The sequence below is a fragment of the Gorilla gorilla genome, chromosome Y (genome assembly GCF_029281585.2).
Source record: "Gorilla gorilla gorilla isolate KB3781 chromosome Y, NHGRI_mGorGor1-v2.1_pri, whole genome shotgun sequence".
NCBI classification, from domain to species: domain Eukaryota; kingdom Metazoa; phylum Chordata; class Mammalia; order Primates; family Hominidae; genus Gorilla; species Gorilla gorilla.
In genome coordinates this window covers 19,330,585-19,350,156 of record NC_073248.2, presented here as the reverse complement: position 1 = coordinate 19,350,156, position 19,572 = coordinate 19,330,585, and the positions used below count along the sequence as shown (strand labels likewise).

Here is a 19,572-nt window from a genome sequence, read left to right as displayed (position 1 = left end):
TCAAGCCTAAACATTATGATCCACCAAACTGTCCATCAAAGGTGAGGGACAAATTATGACATTCCTGTATAAAAACTGGCACCTTTTACAAGTAGACTACCCTTTAAGAAATGTCTTATGGAGTACTTCAGGGTAGAATGGACAGACACTCAAAAGCAGTATGAACAAACAAAGATTAAGGTAAAGATAAATACATGAACAAATATGTAAGATAAAAAATTTGGCCGGGCGCATTGGCTCACACCTGTAATCCCAGCATTTTGGGAGGCTGAGGTGCGTGGATCACGAGGTCACGAGATCGAGACAATCCTGGCTAGCACGGTGAAACCCCATCTCTACTAGAAATACAAAAAATTCGCCGGGCCAGGTGGCAGGTGCCTGTAGTCTCAGCTACTCGGGAGGCTGAGACAGGAGAATGGCGCGAATTCGGGAGGCGGAGCTTGTAGTGAGCCAAGATTGCACCACTGCACTCCAGCCTGGTTGACAGGGCGAGACTCCATCTCAAAACAAAACAAAACAAAACGAAAAGAACAATCAACAATGTGCACCTCCACAGTTTGTTCTCCACATAACTTAAAGCACAAATATATTTAATAAAAAAATACCACTAATTTGTGTTTTTGTCATAAAATGAATAAAGGTATAATTTTGAGAACTCGGTAAGTGAAATAATGGAGGTACATTATACAGGAGTAAAGGTTTTTTATGTTACTGAAGGTAAGCTAGTGTAACTTTAAAAATGTTATAACATTAGAATGTTCCATATAATCGTCATAGCAACCACAATTAAACAAAGAAACACAAAAGAGTAACAGGCAGGAAGAAAGCTTTCTGTACTACACCAGAGGGTTGGGGCTGTGGATTTAGCTACTCTCACCTGAGGCTACTGGGCAAGCTGTCATGCACCGCCGCCCAAGCTGTCCCACCAGGCAGTAAGTGTGGAGAGGTTCAGGCACATGGCATAGCTGCTATTTCGCACAATTTTCACTACACCAGTGGTGACAAAATAGAAGAGGTTCATCCATACACAGAACCTGGTGAAGAGCTGGAGGCAGAAAGAAGTGTCTATGTGGAGACGCAACTGAAACAAAGGTGGCACAGCAACTGTTCCAATCCCGTGTCTTTCCTCATGGCTTCCCAGGAGTTTGAGGTTGAAACTATTGTTGACAAAAGACAGGATAAAAATGGGAATACACAGTATTTGGTTCGGTGGAAAGGTTATGACAAACAGGATGACACTTGGGAACCAGAGCAGCACCTCATGAACTGTGAAAAATGCGTACATGATTTTAATAGACGACAGACTGAAAAACAGAAAAAACTGACATGGACTACAACCAGTAGAATTTTTTCAAACAATGCCAGAAGAAGAACTTCCAGATCTACAAAAGCAAACTATTCTAAGAACTCCCCTAAAACGCTAGTGACTGATAAACACCACAGGTCCAAAAACCGCAAGTTATTTGCTGCCAGCAAGAACGTTAGGAGAAAGTCAGCTTCAACTCTCTCCGACACAAAGAATATGGAGATAATAAATTCAACTATCGAGACCCTTGCACCTGACAGCCCCTTTAACCACAAGAAAACTGTGAGTGGCTTTCAGAAACTTGAGAAACTGGACCCTATTGCAGCAGATCAGCAGGACACGGTGGTCTTCAAGGTGACAGAAGGGAAACTCCTCCGGGACCCTTTGTCACGTCCTGGTGCAGAACAGACTGGAATACAGAACAAGACTCAGATACACCCACTAATGTCGCAGATGTCTGGCTCAGTTACTGCTTCCATGGCCACAGGTTCAGCTACCCGAAAAGGTATAGTGGTATTAATAGACCCATTAGCAGCCAATGGGACAACAGACATGCATACCTCAGTTCCAAGAGTGAAAGGTGGGCAAAGAAATATTACTGATGACAGCAGAGACCAGCCTTTTGTCAAGAAGATGCACTTCACCATAAGGCTAACAGAAAGTGCCAGCACATACAGAGACATTATAGTGAAGAAAGAGGATGGATTCACCCAGATAGTGCTATCAACTAGATCGACAGAAAAAAATGCACTGAATACAGAAGTAATTAAAGAAATGGTTAATGCTCTGAATAGTGCTGCTGCAGATGACAGCAAGCTCGTGCTGTTCAGTGCAGCTGGAAGTGTCTTTTGCTGCGGTCTTGATTTTGGGTACTTTGTGAAACACTTAAGGAATGACAGAAACAGAGCAAGCCTTGAAATGGTGGACACCATCAAGAACTTTGTGAATACTTTTATTCAATTTAAAAAGCCTATTGTTGTATCAGTCAATGGCCCTGCCATTGGACTAGGTGCATCCATCCTGCCTCTTTGTGATCTCGTGTGGGCTAATGAAAAGGCTTGGTTCCAAACCCCTTATACGACCTTTGGACAGAGTCCAGATGGCTGTTCTTCTATTACATTCCCCAAAATGATGGGTAAAGCATCTGCCAATGAAATGTTAATTGCTGGGCGAAAGCTGACAGCACGGGAGGCATGCGCCAAAGGCCTGGTCTCTCAGGTATTTTTGACTGGAACTTTCACCCAAGAGGTTATGATTCAAATTAAGGAGCTTGCCTCATACAATCCAATTGTACTGGAAGAATGTAAGGCCCTTGTTCGCTGTAATATTAAGTTGGAGTTGGAACAGGCCAATGAGAGAGAGTGTGAGGTGCTGAGGAAGATCTGGAGCTCAGCCCAAGGGATAGAATCCATGTTAAAGTACGTTGAAAATAAAATTGATGAGTTTTGATTGTCAGTCTGTCTGCTCAGCACACAAGAACTAAGGGGCAACAAATGCACCATGAGTTGCAAGATGCCCTAATCCATCTTCATAGCCCAAAACAATTTCACCCATAGCTAAGGCTTGGAAACAGAACTGGAAATGTCCAAGCTATGTATTTAAATTATCACATCATTTTTAAGCACTGTAGCTTTACAAGGAGTAACAAAACAGCTTCTTTGCCCAAATGTGATTATTTTATGCACACCTAAGCCCAAATATAAAAACAGACTGTTGGGTACTAGACTCTTCTTGCAAGCTCTAATATGTATCTATGGCTACTACTATATATAAGACCAGAGTTGTGTTTTATTAGATGTTTATGACAGAGAATCCTGTAAGAATGTTGATTTTTTCTTATTTTTATATCCTAGAATACCTCTATTGGGATATAAAGCAGCCTTAGCTTCCCTCCCAGAAAGACACAGAACTATCAGAGATGGTGCCCTTGACTTTACAGTGGCACAAACGCTTCAGAGACACACAATTATAAAAGACTTATCTTTTAGAATAAATACTTATGGCACAAAATCCACTGATGATCATTCTCCTAAACTGAACACATCACTAGAATTGGTGGTGAGATATCACTTGATTTTCTTTTCCTTTATAAATGTCTAGTTCTTACCCAGTTAACAAAAGAAAACTTTATTGCTCTAAAGTAAAACTTGTTACACCACATTAGTGAATTATGGAATGATTTTGGTGGAAATATCCAGGTTCTAATGTGTGGAATGTGCAGATTTAGGTTACCTTAGTGTATGTTCTAGTTAATAAGTTAAAATTCTGGACACATTATTAAAGGCTGAAACTTCTTTCAAAACAAACACCCCTACACTTTGTATGACCTTTACAATTATCAGTGTCTCTTTTTAGGAACACACCATTTTCTAGAACACTGTACGTGCTCAGTTATGCAAAAGCTCTATGAACCCTGTCTTGTTGGTTTTTATCGAGGCTCCATTACATAGGCATAACTGAATAATCCACTGGCCACTGGTGATGAATGTCATCTTTGTCACAAGATCTCTAGGGTGTCACTTCACCAGCCAAGAATCTCTGTGGATGATGGCACCTTTGTGCAAGTTTCCCTTGAGCCTGCTTTTCTAATTTTATGAACCCATCTTACAGGCTGCACTCAGCTCAAACTATGGGTTTAGGTTTCGTTTTGCTATGGATGCACCAGGCACAGAATGGAGGCAGATGCATGAGTGAGTGTTGGTTGAGTCCAGCCACTGCACACAGCTTTGCCTGTTATCTGTGATGAGGTAAGCAGGTCAGGTGCTGGTACAGGTGACAGCTCCCTGCAAATCTTTAGGTGAATCAGGCATACCACAAGCTTTCTCTGCTGCAGGCACTGAAGAATGCAGTGGCATCCACAAAACAAGAAATGCCAGAAAATGCAAAGACCCAAAGATGTCATCCTAGCCCTGGCATGGGAAAGGTTTAGAGCTGGGGTATCTAAAGGTCAAATGTCCTGCTTTCTTTTTACTTTTTGCTTTTTTTTCTTATCTGTGGGATCACTATGACTTAAATTAGGGTTTTCAAAGGGCTCTGTCTCTCTTTCTACTGGAAATTAGCATCTTGTCTTTTCTTCACTCTTTCTCTCTTTGACTGCTTTTTATTTACTATGGCATGCTATAGAAGAAATGCATTTTGGCCCAGCATCTTTCTGTTGACTGTAGGGCTATTTGTCAGAAGCAGTAAGATTTTGGCTTAGCAATAACGTAACATCTTCCCATTTAAGATCAAAAAAAGGGCTAGATATTAGAAAGGCTCTATATATTTATTGATGTATCAGAAAACTTCCCCAGGTCTTACTTTATTTGTTTAAGGTACTGCAATGAAAAAGAAACTTGCACTTTACTGGCACCTCATTCATTGGGCATTTCCTGTAGGGGTAGTAAGGAACGTGGAGGGTTGGATGTAAAAACTGGAAAAGCTGATGATGATGTGACTAAAAGATTCTCTGCATCAAGAAGATGAGAAAGCCTGTGGTAACAAATGCGGTTTTGAGTGTTTCCAGGGAGAATGTTTCTCTGACGTTTGGGAGTTGTTTCTTGTGGGCTTTTCTGATATGACTGCTAAGAAAGCAGGAACAATTTTACAGTATTTACAAAGATGTGGGTTGTTTCACAGGGCAAAAATCCTTGCACATAGGAAATTTCAAACAATGTGCTTTTGACTCTCAGAAACTATCTAGGTCTCCAATAGTATTGACAAAGAAAAGCTACACAGTTGTGGTGGATTATTGGTAAAATTTCTGCAAGCAGAGAAACAGCCTGAAATATCAGGCTGCAGACACAAATTTAAGAATCCTGCACAATCCTGTGGCCCAAGCAAATAATTTTTTTTAAAAAGCCCAACTTTGTGTGTGTGTGTGTGCTTAAGATATGCCCACAGCTACTCAGATAAAAACAAACAAACAAGACCCCGCATTAAAATGTTGTGTCTTTTGTGTAACCAGAGTGCTTCCAGGAAATAGTCTCTCTCTTTTTTAGAACATGTACATATTGGACTCCAATGTGTTACAAAGGGTACCTTATATTACTAAACATGCTTCAGACTCCGAGCCAAATTTCCGTAAATTATCATTTAAGACTCTGGTCCCAGGCCAAGGTCCTGGGCCATGCTTTCCCTTTAGCTCTTGTGTGGCTCAGGGCCAAGTTCCTGAGCCAAGCTGAGTCATTACATCAGCCATTAATAGTTCCAGGCACAAGGACCCAGAAAAGATGAGAAGTGCTTTCTTCAAAACTAGTTAGTACCTTTTCTTCCTTCTGAGTCCATAAAAATATCGGACTCTTTCTCAAAGTGGGCAACTGACTCTACTCCACCAGAAGTTAACATATTAAACATTTATTGTCATCTCGCCTTTTGCATTCCTAATTTTTAATTTTCTTGAGATTAAAAAGATCTGTGTGTCACCTAAAAATGAGAGACTGATACATTGTGGTTCACTGGGGGACAGCAAGGTTTGTTTTTGGTTCATGGACTTGGAAAGGCCTTAATTAAAAAGGTCAATAGGGGCTGGGCATGGTGGCTCATGACTGTTATTGAAGCACTTTGGGTGGCCAATGCAGGAAGATCAGGAGGAGATCAAGATCGAGATCATCCTGGCTAACATGGTGAAGCCCCCATGAAGTCTACCAAAAATACAAAAAATTAGCAGGGTGTGGTGGTGGGCACCTTTAGTGACAGCTACTTGGTAGGCTAAGGCAGGAGAATGGCATAAACCCGGGAAATGGAGCTTGCAGTTAGCCAAGATCATGCAACTGGACTCCAGTTTAAGTGACAGAGAATCCATTAGAAAAAAAAGTGAATAGGGGTGCCATTCCAAACTATTTACATTCATATCTTCAGCTTGTCCTCTATTTGCTTTCATATCTGCAGCTTGTTCTCAGTTTTTGTTTGTTTGTTTTTGTTATTTGTTTTTTTCTTTTTTTAATTTCTGGAGAGCAAACAAAGCTCTGGGCCAGTGCCAGGTAACATCCAATGGATTGCCTGCCATTCTTACAAAGCTTAGGAGAAAGGGATTCTGGGAGACACACTGGCAGTCTCCTTTCACCCTCCACTGTTGAAAATGTTGCCTCTGTTCCAACTGTTTTCTTTCAGAGAGGATCCAGCTGTCACATAGGACTGAAAGGATATCTAAGTTAATTGAAGATTTCTGGTTAAGACTATACCACGGTGTTACGTGAAGGCCTCAAAACTAACTCGTTTCTGACAGCCCATCAGAGTGTTGCCACCAAAAATTCCAGGCTTTTCGGTGGCATTTTGTTTATTTGTTTTTTTGTCATTGTGTGGCTAATGCCTCCTATTTCTTCTTTGTATGCAATGTTGAGACCTGGAGATACAAGCTTACTGGTAAAAGTCAGTCAGTAGAAATATAATTCAAAGAGTTGCTATTTTTTTTCTTTCAAAAGAGGAAGAATTCAAAATTGTGGTCTAGAAATTTTTATTTGATAAGGGTCTTTTTGTACGCCGATGATAGACATTCATGACACTGTAGGGAATGGCATACATTCAAATAAATTTTCCGTGTTTAGTGGGTTATTTCTCTTTAAAAAGCTCAGCACAGCCATATATATCTAAACAGTTTCTTTGTGAGACACATCTTCTTTTTTCTGCAGAGACACATAATGTGGGGACAGGTGATAGAGCATTAACCTTCCCTTTCTAAGTTTTGACTATATAAACCTGGGATTCAGCATTTTCATGGAATATTTGAGAACTTAAAATGAAACTTAATGAAATGAGGTTTTTCTCTTGGGGAAGCCTTGTCCGTACTTTGCACAAAACCCTTGGATTTTAATTCCTCTCCCTGCTAGATCTCTCTAACTCTGTGCCCTATCAGTAAACAGAAAATTTCCACTTTCAATAATCAGAAAGAAGGTGTCTTTGAGAGACATATTTTAGCTAAGTGCTGTCTTATGAAAGCCAGCCATACAAGCTTTACTTGTTTTGAGGCACACCTTCTTCCTCCAGCAGCACTGACATTTAAACTAACAGAGAATTTTATGTTTCAAAGTCAATCGATCTTATTTCCTGCAATTTCAGTATTTTTTCTAAGCCATAGCAAGGGAAGCCATAAATAGTATTAAAATTCTTACTCTATACAAGTGTCTTGCTAGAATCCAATGACTATATAATCTTTTTTTTTAGGGTCCCAAGTTACTCTGGGTATCTTCTGGGTTGAGTAGGCTTAAGAAATCAACCAAGAGTCACCAGTAGAGAGCTAAAGCCTGTGCAGGAAAACGTTACTTGTCCTGCTGTCTAGATCCCCTAGAACTGTGGGTGAAGGTTTAGCTTGCATCCATGTGGGACACCTATGTCAGTCACCAGACTCAGAAAAGACAAGAGGAATGCAAAAACAAGGAATATCCTATCTTTTTATTCAGTCAGGGCTATTTCAAAAGGGGGAAAAAGAGAATAGGAAATTTTTTTATTTATTTCTTTAGAAACTTCACAAACTGTCTGCAGTACGCACCTCTCTAGATTACATTCTGAAACACAGAAATTTCATTGACTGTGAGACTCTGAAAAATGAAAGTGGTTTATTTATGTATTTATTGCTCAAGGGCATGACAGCCCTACCAGCTCCAGGACAGACATGCCTGGTTTTCTGAGGGAAGTGTTCGCTTTAGTACTATTCAACAGGTATATCTTTTCTTCAGATGGCAAAGAAAAGAGTATGATTTTTTTTTTCTTTTTTGGACAACCTTACTTTGACTTGGGAGACAACCCAGATCTTTCTAAGTATTGTAAAAATGACTCCGCCCTCTTGGCAGTCATAACAGGCAAGTTTCAAAGAGATAATTCATTAAAGTCAGAGACAAGCCCCTGAGGAACACTCAAATGTATCTTCTAAATGTCATACCTGCCACCCTCATTTAGAAGTTCCAATAGCCATTTCATCATCTTGTCTTGTTGTGCCACTAAGGAAAACCCAAACTCACCGTTGCCCCTGTAGAAAATACTCCATAGATGCGATACTAGTATAGCAGAAGTTTTCTTCTTATTGCAAGGACTTAGACAAAAAAATGAAAAAGATAAGCAAATGTCCTCTGACGACCCTGGTGGATATACAGAGATATTTCAAAATCTAACTCAAGTGTTCAATCATACCTGAATAGATGATACATTACCGCTAAACCAAACCCTAACTGTTGCCCTAAAGCAGGCAGCTTTACAGAGAGCAGAGTTATCCATGGATGAACCACATGTCTTTTATAAAATCTTGAAAAAGGGAGGGTGAAAAGGAATAAAAAATGTTGAACTGATAACAGAATTCTTGTTTGTAATAGGAAAGGACGGAGTGCTGAAAACTCGATTGGAATCTTATTGATCCTATAGAGGAGTGAAAAAAAAATTAGTGAGCCTACTGGAAGGCTTACAAGTGAAGAGGACAAAACTTTATAATTACTCTAAACTATTCATAATAGGTTAAAACCACAGAAAAATTATAGAGCCTTTTTTAAAATCCTGAGAGAGGCTTTAGTGAAACACATGTTCCTATCTCCCTATTGGGTTACGATAAAGTTAATCTTAAGAGAAAAGTTTATTACTCAAGCAGACCCTGACATCAAAAGAAAACTGCAAAAATGTGTCATAGGTTCAGATAATATTGTTCTTTTAACAATGCACCAAGACGTAACAGCCTTTCTTTCATTTGAGATTACACTAAGAGTCTTTTATTTTACATTTAAGAAGATTAAGGACTGTAGACAAAGGAAACTGTTCGGAGTAAAGTTTAAATAAGTGGCAAAAGAAGCTCTCTGCCAGCAGAGATAGAAGCTTGAATAAGTTGTCCACTGGGGTTTAAGGTTTTTATGGCCTAAAAAATAAAGATATATACTGAGTTTGCAAGCTGTCTTGGAGAATGTGTGACTTAGCTTTACCCTGGCCCAGGACCTATTAGACAGCTTAGCCCAGGCACTTTGCCTGGGAGCAGTCTGAAGTGGTAATTTGCAAAGACTGCTTAGCTCGGTACAGGACCTAAAGTAAAAGCTTGTTCTGGGATGCTGGCTCAGGACCAATCAGGGACTGAAGTGATGATTCATATGGGTTGAGCAACCAGTAAAATACAAAAGTAAATATTTCATCCAATACCCGCTAGATCCCACTGCGTTTATGCCCACAAAAAACAAAAAAAAAACAAAAAACAACTTTATTTTCTGAAAGCCCTCTGAATATACAGAAAACAACAAGCCTATGCCAGGCATTGGTTCCCCATCTGAATGAGTGGGAGGTTTGTACAAGATTTTATCTGAATGGACTGAAGGTTCTGTTATCTGTGTTGCTGCAACCATGCTGTGAGGCACAAACTTCTGTGTTAAATCTCTTACTGGTACACACACGTTTTTTTTTGGTCTGGTTATTATGTTATGTTGGAATCAGGCCCTTACTTGTTTACTGGAGGTCTTCCAGGAACCCTTTCCTTGCTGTTTACATGGGAAAAGCTGGCTAAGTTGTCTTTGTCCTCCCTCAGAAATGAAAACTCTAACTTCTCTTAGGAGATTGGGCATTGGTCTTTCTGGATACTTTCTGCTGGAGAAGAGTGTTGTGTAGAAAACAGTATGTAGGATCTACTGAGGGTTGGTTTAAGCGTTTGTAGAAGAAACGCCTGTTAATGCATGGTTTTATTTGCATTACGTTTTAAAGTGTGATAGACTTTAGGCACAAAAAGAAAACCAGTTTGGATTATTAGAAAAAGCATATCACAACTAGACAAGGAGAGTAAGAACAACTGAAGTACTTCAAGGCTGCTGATGTGCCCGTATAACTGAGGCTATATTTACACCCGTTAAGATTTTGTTACATGAGACTTGGATTTATTTAGCTTTCTTGATTTGATCCTTTGAAACAAAAATTCTGTTACAGAAACCCTATTTTCTTTTATGACCTGCAAATATTTGTGGAATGAGTTCCCAGAATTAGAATGTTGTTCTAGATTTCTCTATTACTCATATCTTTCTGTTTTCCAAGAACTGTAGCTGGACCTCACCAGTTGTCTCACAGAAAAAAAAAAAAAAAAAAAAGGTTAATTAATATTGTACGAACATCTTGAAAACAACGTATGAGATGAGAAGTTAGTGACAGAGGTGTGACAGGCTGTGAGACATCTATCTTTTTTTCAGTCCTAATTTTTGTTAAGAAAAAATTATGACAACAGTTAGTTGTTGGCAAAACAGACTTGTCCTATACTTAGCCAGAATATTTTTGTACTGCTGTGAGAAATACCTTTACATGTGCTTTCCTCATGGGCTTTTATGAATCTATATTCTACAAGGAATCTTAAATAGGACATTATAAAGCTGAGTCCAACTACAGGTTTGACCCTTAGATACATATTATTTGGATAAACTCCTCTATTTTTTTGAGATTCCAAGTGCGTGTCGTTCCTAGGCCTGATAGAAAGCGGCTTTTTTTTTTTTCCTCTTACTGCAGATTGGAAAACCTGTATTGGGACTGTGTAAACAAAGTATAAGGCTGCATTTCTTAGGGGGCTTTTATTGGTTCTAGAAGTCAGATGTAAGTCATTAAAGAAGGCACACTCTTCCAGTCAAAGCCTTAGAAAATCAACCAGCTTATTCTATTGGGTTATGTTGCAAATGAAAATACATTTTTGTTGCACTGAGTAAAACAATTATATTGTTGTAAGTTAAGAATAATCACACATACTTTCCGAATTTTAGAGGAAGTAGGCACAGAGGAAAAAAGCATCTTTCGAGTTTTGCTAACAGGAGTATACCAATTGACAGTGCTAAAAGCTGTAGCTAGTTTAAAAGAAAGTGCACTTGACTTTAAAAAACAAAACAAGAATTAGAAATGTTCTAAAACAAAGGTAAAGAGATTGTTTCATTCTTCTGTTAGTTTAGTCTATTTTAACATTTGTCCTGTTTGACATTTATAAGCATTTTAGCTATTCCAAAGTTCTGTACATTTTCCTGTTATAAAAAAACCTACAGTTGAGAACAGCTGGCACAGTTCTACAGCTAATTATAAGTCGTTATTCTTGATGAAGATTAAATGTCTGTAAATGACAAAATGTCTAGTGTGGTTAGAAACAGAATAGGCAAAGACATTTGGTTACTTCCGTTGTTTACAATAGTTTAACATAATAACTTTAAATAAAAATGGTAGCACGTATTCAGATATTAAGAACATTAAAAACCTCATGTGGTTTGGAGCCCTGTGTTAATGTTACCCACTAAAATATATTCTGAAAAAAATAAAATATTACCATCAAAATCACATGTATTTAAATGTGTTTTATAATCCTGTTTAACTTTTTCTTTTATGCCCCAGGGACTCTCTGAGGCATCCAAAATATAGGGTTCAGAAAATACATCCTTGAAGTTAAAATTTTATTCTGGGAAGCCTGCCAAATATTTTAGAGGATTAAGACACTTAGTGTTATGAAATCCAATTCCAGATTTCCATAAATCATTTGTTTTGCCAAAATACAGTAGGTAGAAATGTTTGAAAGGGAAGAAACACTTTTATCAGCCTTCAATATTACATGATAATCTCTTTCAGAAGGACAAATTTTGCCCTTGTAGTTGTCTCCTAATGTTAACCCTCAGCTTAATGAAACCTTATGTAAAATTATTTTAACCTTAGAAAGTTTGACAAAGAAGTGAGATTTTCACAAACTTATTACAACATTTTAACAACCTTTTGCAAATTTGCTAAAGAGAAGATTAATGTTTCAAGAAAGTTTTGTTGTGTTTTCACTTCAATGCTTAATGGCAGAAATAAACATAATACCCTTTTCAATCTAGTTACTAGGTTCACAGAGTTTTCTTTTGCAAGATTAATTTTTTTGCAGTATTTTTCACAATTTGTGTAAACAGCTTTATTTTAGTTAATTAAAGAAAATTCTTTAACTCTAGGCAAAATGCACATTTCCATGCCTTTCTATAATTTATTCTCACTACAAACACATTTTACTCTTCTACCACACCTGGAAATTAAATTTATATAGTTCAACTACCTATTCTTCACTAAGTTAATTAATTAGATTTTTAAAATATATACATAACACATACGTAAACACAGAGAAAACAGAAGTTCCAGGAGTTATAAAATTTTATTTGACTAATTTTCCAATTGGATTATTGACCTCTTGCTGGGGCCTTTAAGAAATGGGCTATGAATAGTTTCCAGGGCCTAATAAAAAAAGCCTCACTGATGCTGGGCATGGTGACTCACACCTGTAATACCAGCACTTTGGGAGGCCCATGTTTGGAGATCAAGAAGTCAAGAGATCATGGCCAAAATGGTGAAACCCCATCTCTACTAAAAATACAGAATTTTTTTTTTTTTTTAGTTTTTTTTTTTTTTTTTTAATTTTTTTTTTTATTATACTTTAAGTTTTAGGGTACATGTGCACATTGTGCAGGTTAGTTACATATGTATACATGTGCCATTCTGGTGTGCTGCACCCACTAACTCGTCATCTAGCATTAGGTATATCTCCCAATGCTATCCCTCCCCCCTCCCCCCACCCCACAACAGTCCCCAGAGTGTGATATTCCCCTTCCTGTGTCCATGTGATCTCATTGTTCAATTCCCACCTATGAGTGAGAATATGCGGTGTTTGGTTTTTTGTTCTTGCGATAGTTTACTGAGAATGATGGTTTCCAGTTTCATCCATGTCCCTACAAAGGACATGAACTCATCATTTTTTATGGCTGCATAGTATTCCATGGTGTATATGTGCCACATTTTCTTAATCCAGTCTATCATTGTTGGACATTTGGGTTGGTTCCAAGTCTTTGCTATTGTGAATAATGCCGCAATAAACATACGTGTGCATGTGTCTTTATAGCAGCATGATTTATAGTCCTTTGGGTATATACCCAGTAATGGGATGGCTGGGTCAAATGGTATTTCTAGTTCTAGATCCCTGAGGAATCGCCACACTGACTTCCACAATGGTTGAACTAGTTTACAGTCCCACCAACAGTGTAAAAGTGTTCCTATTTCTCCACATCCTCTCCAGCACCTGTTGTTTCCTGACTTTTTAATGATTGCCATTCTAACTGGTGTGAGATGGTATCTCATAGTGGTTTTGATTTGCATTTCTCTGATGGCCAGTGATGATGAGCATTTTTTCATGTGTTTTTTGGCTGCATAAATGTCTTCTTTTGTGAAGTGTCTGTTCATGTCCTTCGCCCACTTTTTGATGGGGTTGTTTGTTTTTTTCTTGTAAATTTGTTTGAGTTCATTGTAGATTCTGGATATTAGCCCTTTGTCAGATGAGTAGGTTGCGAAAATTTTCTCCCATGTTGTAGGTTGCCTGTTCACTCTGATGGTAGTTTCTTTTGCTGTGCAGAAGCTCTTTAGTTTAATTAGATCCCATTTGCCAATTTTGTCTTTTAGCTGGGAATGTTTGTGTGCACTTTTAGTCTCAGCTAATCAGGGGCTGAGGAAAGCAGAGCCATTTGAACCCAGGAGGCAGAGGTTGCAATGATTCAAGGGTGAACTGCTGCACTCCAGCCTGGTGACAGAGTGAGACCACACCTCAAAAAAAAAACAAAAACAGAAACAAACAAACAAACAAAAAAAGCAGAGCTGGAAGAGACAGCCTTTCATTTTCAGAAGTATTATTCACTTCTGATTCCAAGAGCTATGTAAGAAATGCAGATTTCTCATAAAAGATGATTGGTGGTGTCTCTTCTCTTAGCCTCAAGATGTCCCTGACCATCAGCTTTTATCCAAGAACCTTTTATGCATTCACCAAAAGTGTCAAGATAGAGTGGAGAAAGGCCCCTTAGTCGACTGAAAGAAAAAACATTTTCAAGGAAACAAGATTTATGAGGAGAAAATCATGAACGTCTTGAATACATGTATAGCATAAATCTCCATTTTTAATTAATCCGATTGCTTTCTAAGAGTGTTTTCATTAATTTAACTTTACAGAGAATATCAAGAGAAGTGTCTATTATTTATTTCACCGGTTTACACCACTATATGTTCACAATCAGGTTCAACAGCTCAACTTTCCCCTGATAGAAAGCCGCTGGGTTCAGGCAGGTACACGCTTTCAAATGTGCTGCAGATCCCTTCAGTAGCAAAGCTTGATATTTAAGGAGGTGACTGTCAGTTCGCAAGACACTTTTTTAAGGAAACACAGTACTACTATGCTATGTAGTGTAGAAACAGATATGTCATTTTCATGGTTAACCTGATGGTTTCTGGCACCAACAATATCACTGATGCCGCTGCTCAGCGGTAAGTTGCCCATTTTTTTTTAGAAACCAAGCTAAATTTCTTCCTTAGGTAAACCACTGGATGTTGATCTGGACCTCGAGCCTCATCCATAATTTCAACATCTGCTTTCTCTATTTCTGATACATGGAGATTAAGTGGCTTTACTATGAAAAAACCGAGGGCTTCTGCTTTAAGTAAGGTTCATTTAACTGGTTAAATTTTTTTGAGTATTAGGTTATTAAGTTAAACATGAGTTTTATCTGCTTTAGTTTCTTCTATGAGGTGGTATAAAAGATGAGCTACTTCTCCGTACTGAGGTACCTGCCATCTGAAAAATCAAGTACTGCCCAAGAATATTCTTAACTGTTAAGAAAAATGGGCTGAATTGTTTCATGACCTTGTACATTGGTCTCTTCTGATAAGAGCAGATCCAGCTACTGTACTGAAGTCTGAGAGAGCTGAGCTTTAGAGTTTGAGACCCAATAGTCTTTTTATTTTTAATTTTTGTCAGATAGTTTAGCAGAGCATTAGTACATTCCCAGGAAGCCCATCACAATCTTGCTATTATTGTTAGCTCACCAGTACACAAACACATAACAGTCTCTACTTATCTAAGGTAATACTGGAGGTTTCTTTTCTATGTTTTAGAAGAATAAAGATCCCAGACACATTTTAAGAAGGCTAAAGAGCACTAAGGTTGAAGAGAAAGTTTAGTCAGTGAAATAAGAAAGCTTGATGCCAGCAGTGATGTGGTCAAAATGGGTTAACCAATATGAAACTTGGATTTAGGGTTTTTGTGTGTTGTGAATGGCAAGAAATACACTTTGTCTGTGGGCTGTCTTAAAAAATGTGTGACGTAGTTCGACCTGGGGCCTAAGATCCCAGCCCAATCACAAAGCTTAGCCTGACACTTTGGTCCAGTACTTAGTGGCTACAGTGAATATTCATAGGGGATACTCAGTTTAGACAACCTTTCAGAAGCTGAAGTGAACCTATCGCCTAGGATTTTGTCCAGAACTAATCTGAGGCTGAAGTAATGATTCATAGAGGTGGAGGTCACAATCCAAGAAGAAAAGAAAATTGTTCCCTGGAAGGCACTTGCTCCCACTCTCCCACTCTCTTTATGTTCACCAAAGGAAAAGAAATATTTCTGGAAGTCCACTGATTATAAAATGGATAAATGCATTTCTATTTCAGGCCTTGTTTTCCCATTTGAGTAATCTTGAAGTTTCTGCAAGTTTCTGAGTGAGCTGGAGGTTCTTTTATTTGTGCAACTGCAGTCATGTCTTCAGACACAACTTTCTGTTCTAGTTCATTTATTGGTGTCTGCTGCTTGAATGTTTCTTTCCAGGCTGATTTTTATCTTATGTGGAAATGAAGCACTGTTCAGTGGGCTGAGAAGTTTCTGGAGACATTTCTCTTTCTGTCTATAGAAGGCAACCTAGCGAACTCTCTTCACTATTGGAGGAGGAGAACCCTGGATTGGAGAGAAGAAGAGAGAAACAGCCTCTAGAATTTAGAAAAACATTGTTATTGTTGTTGTTGTTTAATTTCCATTTTACCTCCAGAATTACTTGAGTCCTGTAGATCACAATGGCTTGTAGAGCTGGGGAACCATTATTTCTGCTGAACAATCTGGGAAATACACACTGGACCTGGTGACCTATGGCTCTGGGAACACTTCTACTTTCACTGGTCTCCCCCACAGGCTGGACAAAGTTGAGATATATTTTTTTTTCTGCCTGAGCAATTCATTTGAAAGTGTCCTAGCTTGTCACACTAGTAGAAATCAGCAGGTGCATCTTGGAGATTCTGGATCTTGTAGGCCTGTGAAGTGGCCAGTAATGCCTCTTTCATTCTCTTGTGACTCCCCTCTTCTTTCTAGGTCTCCTCTTCCCAGTTCTTGTTTTAAAAGATAAAAAATCCACCCCAGAAAGTTTTTCAAAGTGATATCTGATCCCACGGCCTGCTTCTGTAGTTTTGTTCTGATATTAGAGGATGGCTGAGAAATAAAGTAGTATTTTAAAATTGTGTATCCCTTGATTGAATTAGGAGATAGAGACATATGTATTGCTAAAGCTTCTCTCAGCCATTCCAAAGAATCTGTGAGATTTTTTTCTAGTTTCTGATTTCAACAAGAACAGTTCAGAATAATTAAGAAATTTTGTTCTGGTTCTTTCGAAGCCTGCTAATATGCACAGTAGAAAGTGTTTTTCTTTTCTATTCATCTGTAGGTTTACCAAGGCTTCATTTGGGGTTTTCAAACAGCACTATTTTTCTTTCTATTGGAAATAGTAATTATGTCTTCTTTACTCATCCATTTTCATCTTTCACTTCTGTTTATTTTTTGACTGACTATAGGATGTCAGTTGTTCATCTTCAAATTCCTTTGCTGTCTGTAGTGCTGCCTGTTTTTCAGCAGTAGTTGAAATGTGGCTTAAAAGTTGCACTGCATTTCTGCACATAAGAGGAAACAGCTGATTTAAATGTTGCAAAGCCTGTCCATGTCTATCGGGTTCATCAGGGAACTGTCTTAAGTCCAGCTTTATGTATATAAGTTTACTGCAATGAGAAGGAAATTTAAACCTTAGTAGCACCATATTCATTGTGCATTTGTTATAGGGGCAACAGTAAAGTTGGAAGTTTCCTGGGCTTGCACAACAAGAGGTGCTTTTATACGACTATTCTGAGTCCCAGTTAAAGGAGTCAGATAGGGCACTCAGAAATTGCATTTGACAGTTCTCTAGAGATTTCTCTCTTTGACTTTGGAAAATTATGTATTGTAGACTTACCTTGTATGGTTCCCAAAGGCACAGGGGTAATTTTACAATGTTTACAAAATCTAGGGTTTTTTTGAAGAGCAAAAGGAACTAGTTGTTAGATATTATTGAAATTATGCTTCTTTGAGAAGGCCTGTCCTCCTATCGGGAACATGGCCATATGGCCGCCTTGTTGCCAGTTGAATATCATTATTATTGTTTATAAATTTAGAGACTCAGGGTCAATGGAGTCCCAGTGCTTCCAAGGGCACTCAAGGGGAGTGCAGTCTACAGATGCTTTGTTGCCATCTAGAGACAGAGGGTAAACAAGGTGTCATTCAGATGACTTCCTCCTTTTGGTGTTACCCAGGATAAATAGAAAGTGTTACAGTATCCTTTTTCATCTTTTTCCTTTGTCTCATCTGTGCCACCAAAACTGAAATAGGTGCTGCTCAGAAATGCAAGCATAGCCTTTGCACAGATATCTGGAGGAGCTAGTCAGAAGCACTAGCCACACTCACCTGTGCAAAGCTGTAGCTTTCTGTTCTCCTTTTGTCCTAGACCCACTGAACCCCAAAGGCTTGAAAGTTACCCCAGAGGCCTTGCAAATGTTATGTAGTAGTAAAATTTGTTCTAGATATTTTAATAGAGGAAGTGTCTTCATACTAACTTTGGCGTTTGTAACTATGTTCCCAGTGAAACATCAGAATCTCAGAGAATGAGACAGATTGACTTTCAAATATTTTAAATCCAACATTATTGCAATGCAGAACAGGTGGCTCAAAACTGTAGAAACTGAACGGGTGAATGGCCCTTCATTAGACGGGGAAAGCAAAGAGGCTAAAATCTGCTCTTTAACATTGTTTTTCTCCCAATAATTAATAGTGGAGGCTGCCTGTTTAAAGATAGGACATGGGGGCTAATCGCTGATGGCAGAATGTAAATGGGAAAAGAATTTCAAAACTGTAAGTTTTGGACAATGGATTCACAAGGCTCCAGGTAGAAAATAAATCTCATTTCACTAGGGAGTGATGTTAGAAATGCTAGGTTAAAATTTCAGACACAATATTATCTTTATTCAAAAGTTAGAAAGAGAGATTTTGGGTTAGATAGGTTGTCTCCACTAAATACCCCCCAACAGGCAAAAGTTAACTTGTCTCATGATGTAACTTTTATGTGAAGGAAAATAATATCTTTCTAAAAAATTCCAGATAAAGGAAAGAGTATTTACTTGCAGTCAAATCCCTCCCATACAGTGCCATGATTATCTGTTATTGAGGGACAAAAAGGCCCTTTTATAGGTAACAATTTATAGTGAAATCTTGAATTCCCCTTGTTTCACAGAAATCACAAAAACAAACCTTTTTAAATTACACTACTAATTACTGAGACAAGGAGTAACTGTCTTAAGCAAACCTGTATACCTAGTATACCTAGGCTGTAAAAACGCCCACAACGCTGCATAGAAAAAAATATGAAACATATTATAGCTGTGAAAAGAAAAAATTTTAATTCAATAGATAAAAATAGGAAGTCCTTGTGTTAATGGCCTGATGAGTTGTCACAGACCAGAATTAGTCTAACGATAATCAGATAAAACTGAGATGTAGCCTCAAGCTGAAACTTTTAGTGTCCCTGGGGTCTCCTCTAAATCTCATGTGACTGCCAGGCTCTTTATGAAGAAAAAGTCTTGAAATAAACTAGACATTTTTGAAATGAATTTGGAAGATTAAAGTCTATTTTTACCATTCTGATGAATTGTTTCCTTCCCAGCCCATGCAGAAACATATGTATAGTCTCACCAATGCACCAATATATGTTGCAGTCTCACCAATGCACCAAGATGTAAGAGTATCCCTTTGTCTGTAATTATACCCAAAGATCTTTCCTTTAATAAAAAAAAAATAAGAAGCTGAGAAACAAAGTTGAGATTAAAGAAAAAAACAGCACAAGAAGAAAGCTCTCTGCCAATCAAAAGAAGGACTCAAATGTGTTTCCCACTATGAGGTTGGGATTCAGGGTTATTACAAACTAGCAAGAGAAAGAAATGTTTTTAGTCCGTGGGCTGCTTAGAAGACCATGCAATTTAACTTGGCTCAGGGTCTTGGCCTGAGAATAATTCAAAAGCTTAACCCAAGAAATCTGCCTAGAAATAATCAGGAGGTGTAATCATAGTTTATAGCTGCTGCTCAGCTCATCCCATGACCTATCAGGAGCTGACGTAAAACCTTGGCTCAAAAATTTGGCCCAGGCTTAATCAGGAACTAAAACAGTAATTTATAAAGGCTGGGCTCACAGTCCAAAAGGAAA

General features: G+C 38.3%; 1 protein-coding gene and 1 pseudogene across 1 annotated transcript; one reads left to right on the top strand and one right to left on the bottom strand.

The window, feature by feature from the left end:
• Positions 1 to 19,572, bottom strand: part of LOC129530205 (centriole and centriolar satellite protein OFD1-like) — an 812,440-nt pseudogene that overhangs the window by 682,686 nt on the left and 110,182 nt on the right.
• Positions 811 to 3,237, top strand: LOC129530247 (testis-specific chromodomain protein Y 1-like). Its single transcript, XM_055377109.1, is given in 3 exon segments — positions 811 to 2,724; positions 3,160 to 3,190; positions 3,193 to 3,237. Coding segments are annotated over 3 exon segments (1,671 nt in total). The 5' UTR covers positions 811 to 1,129.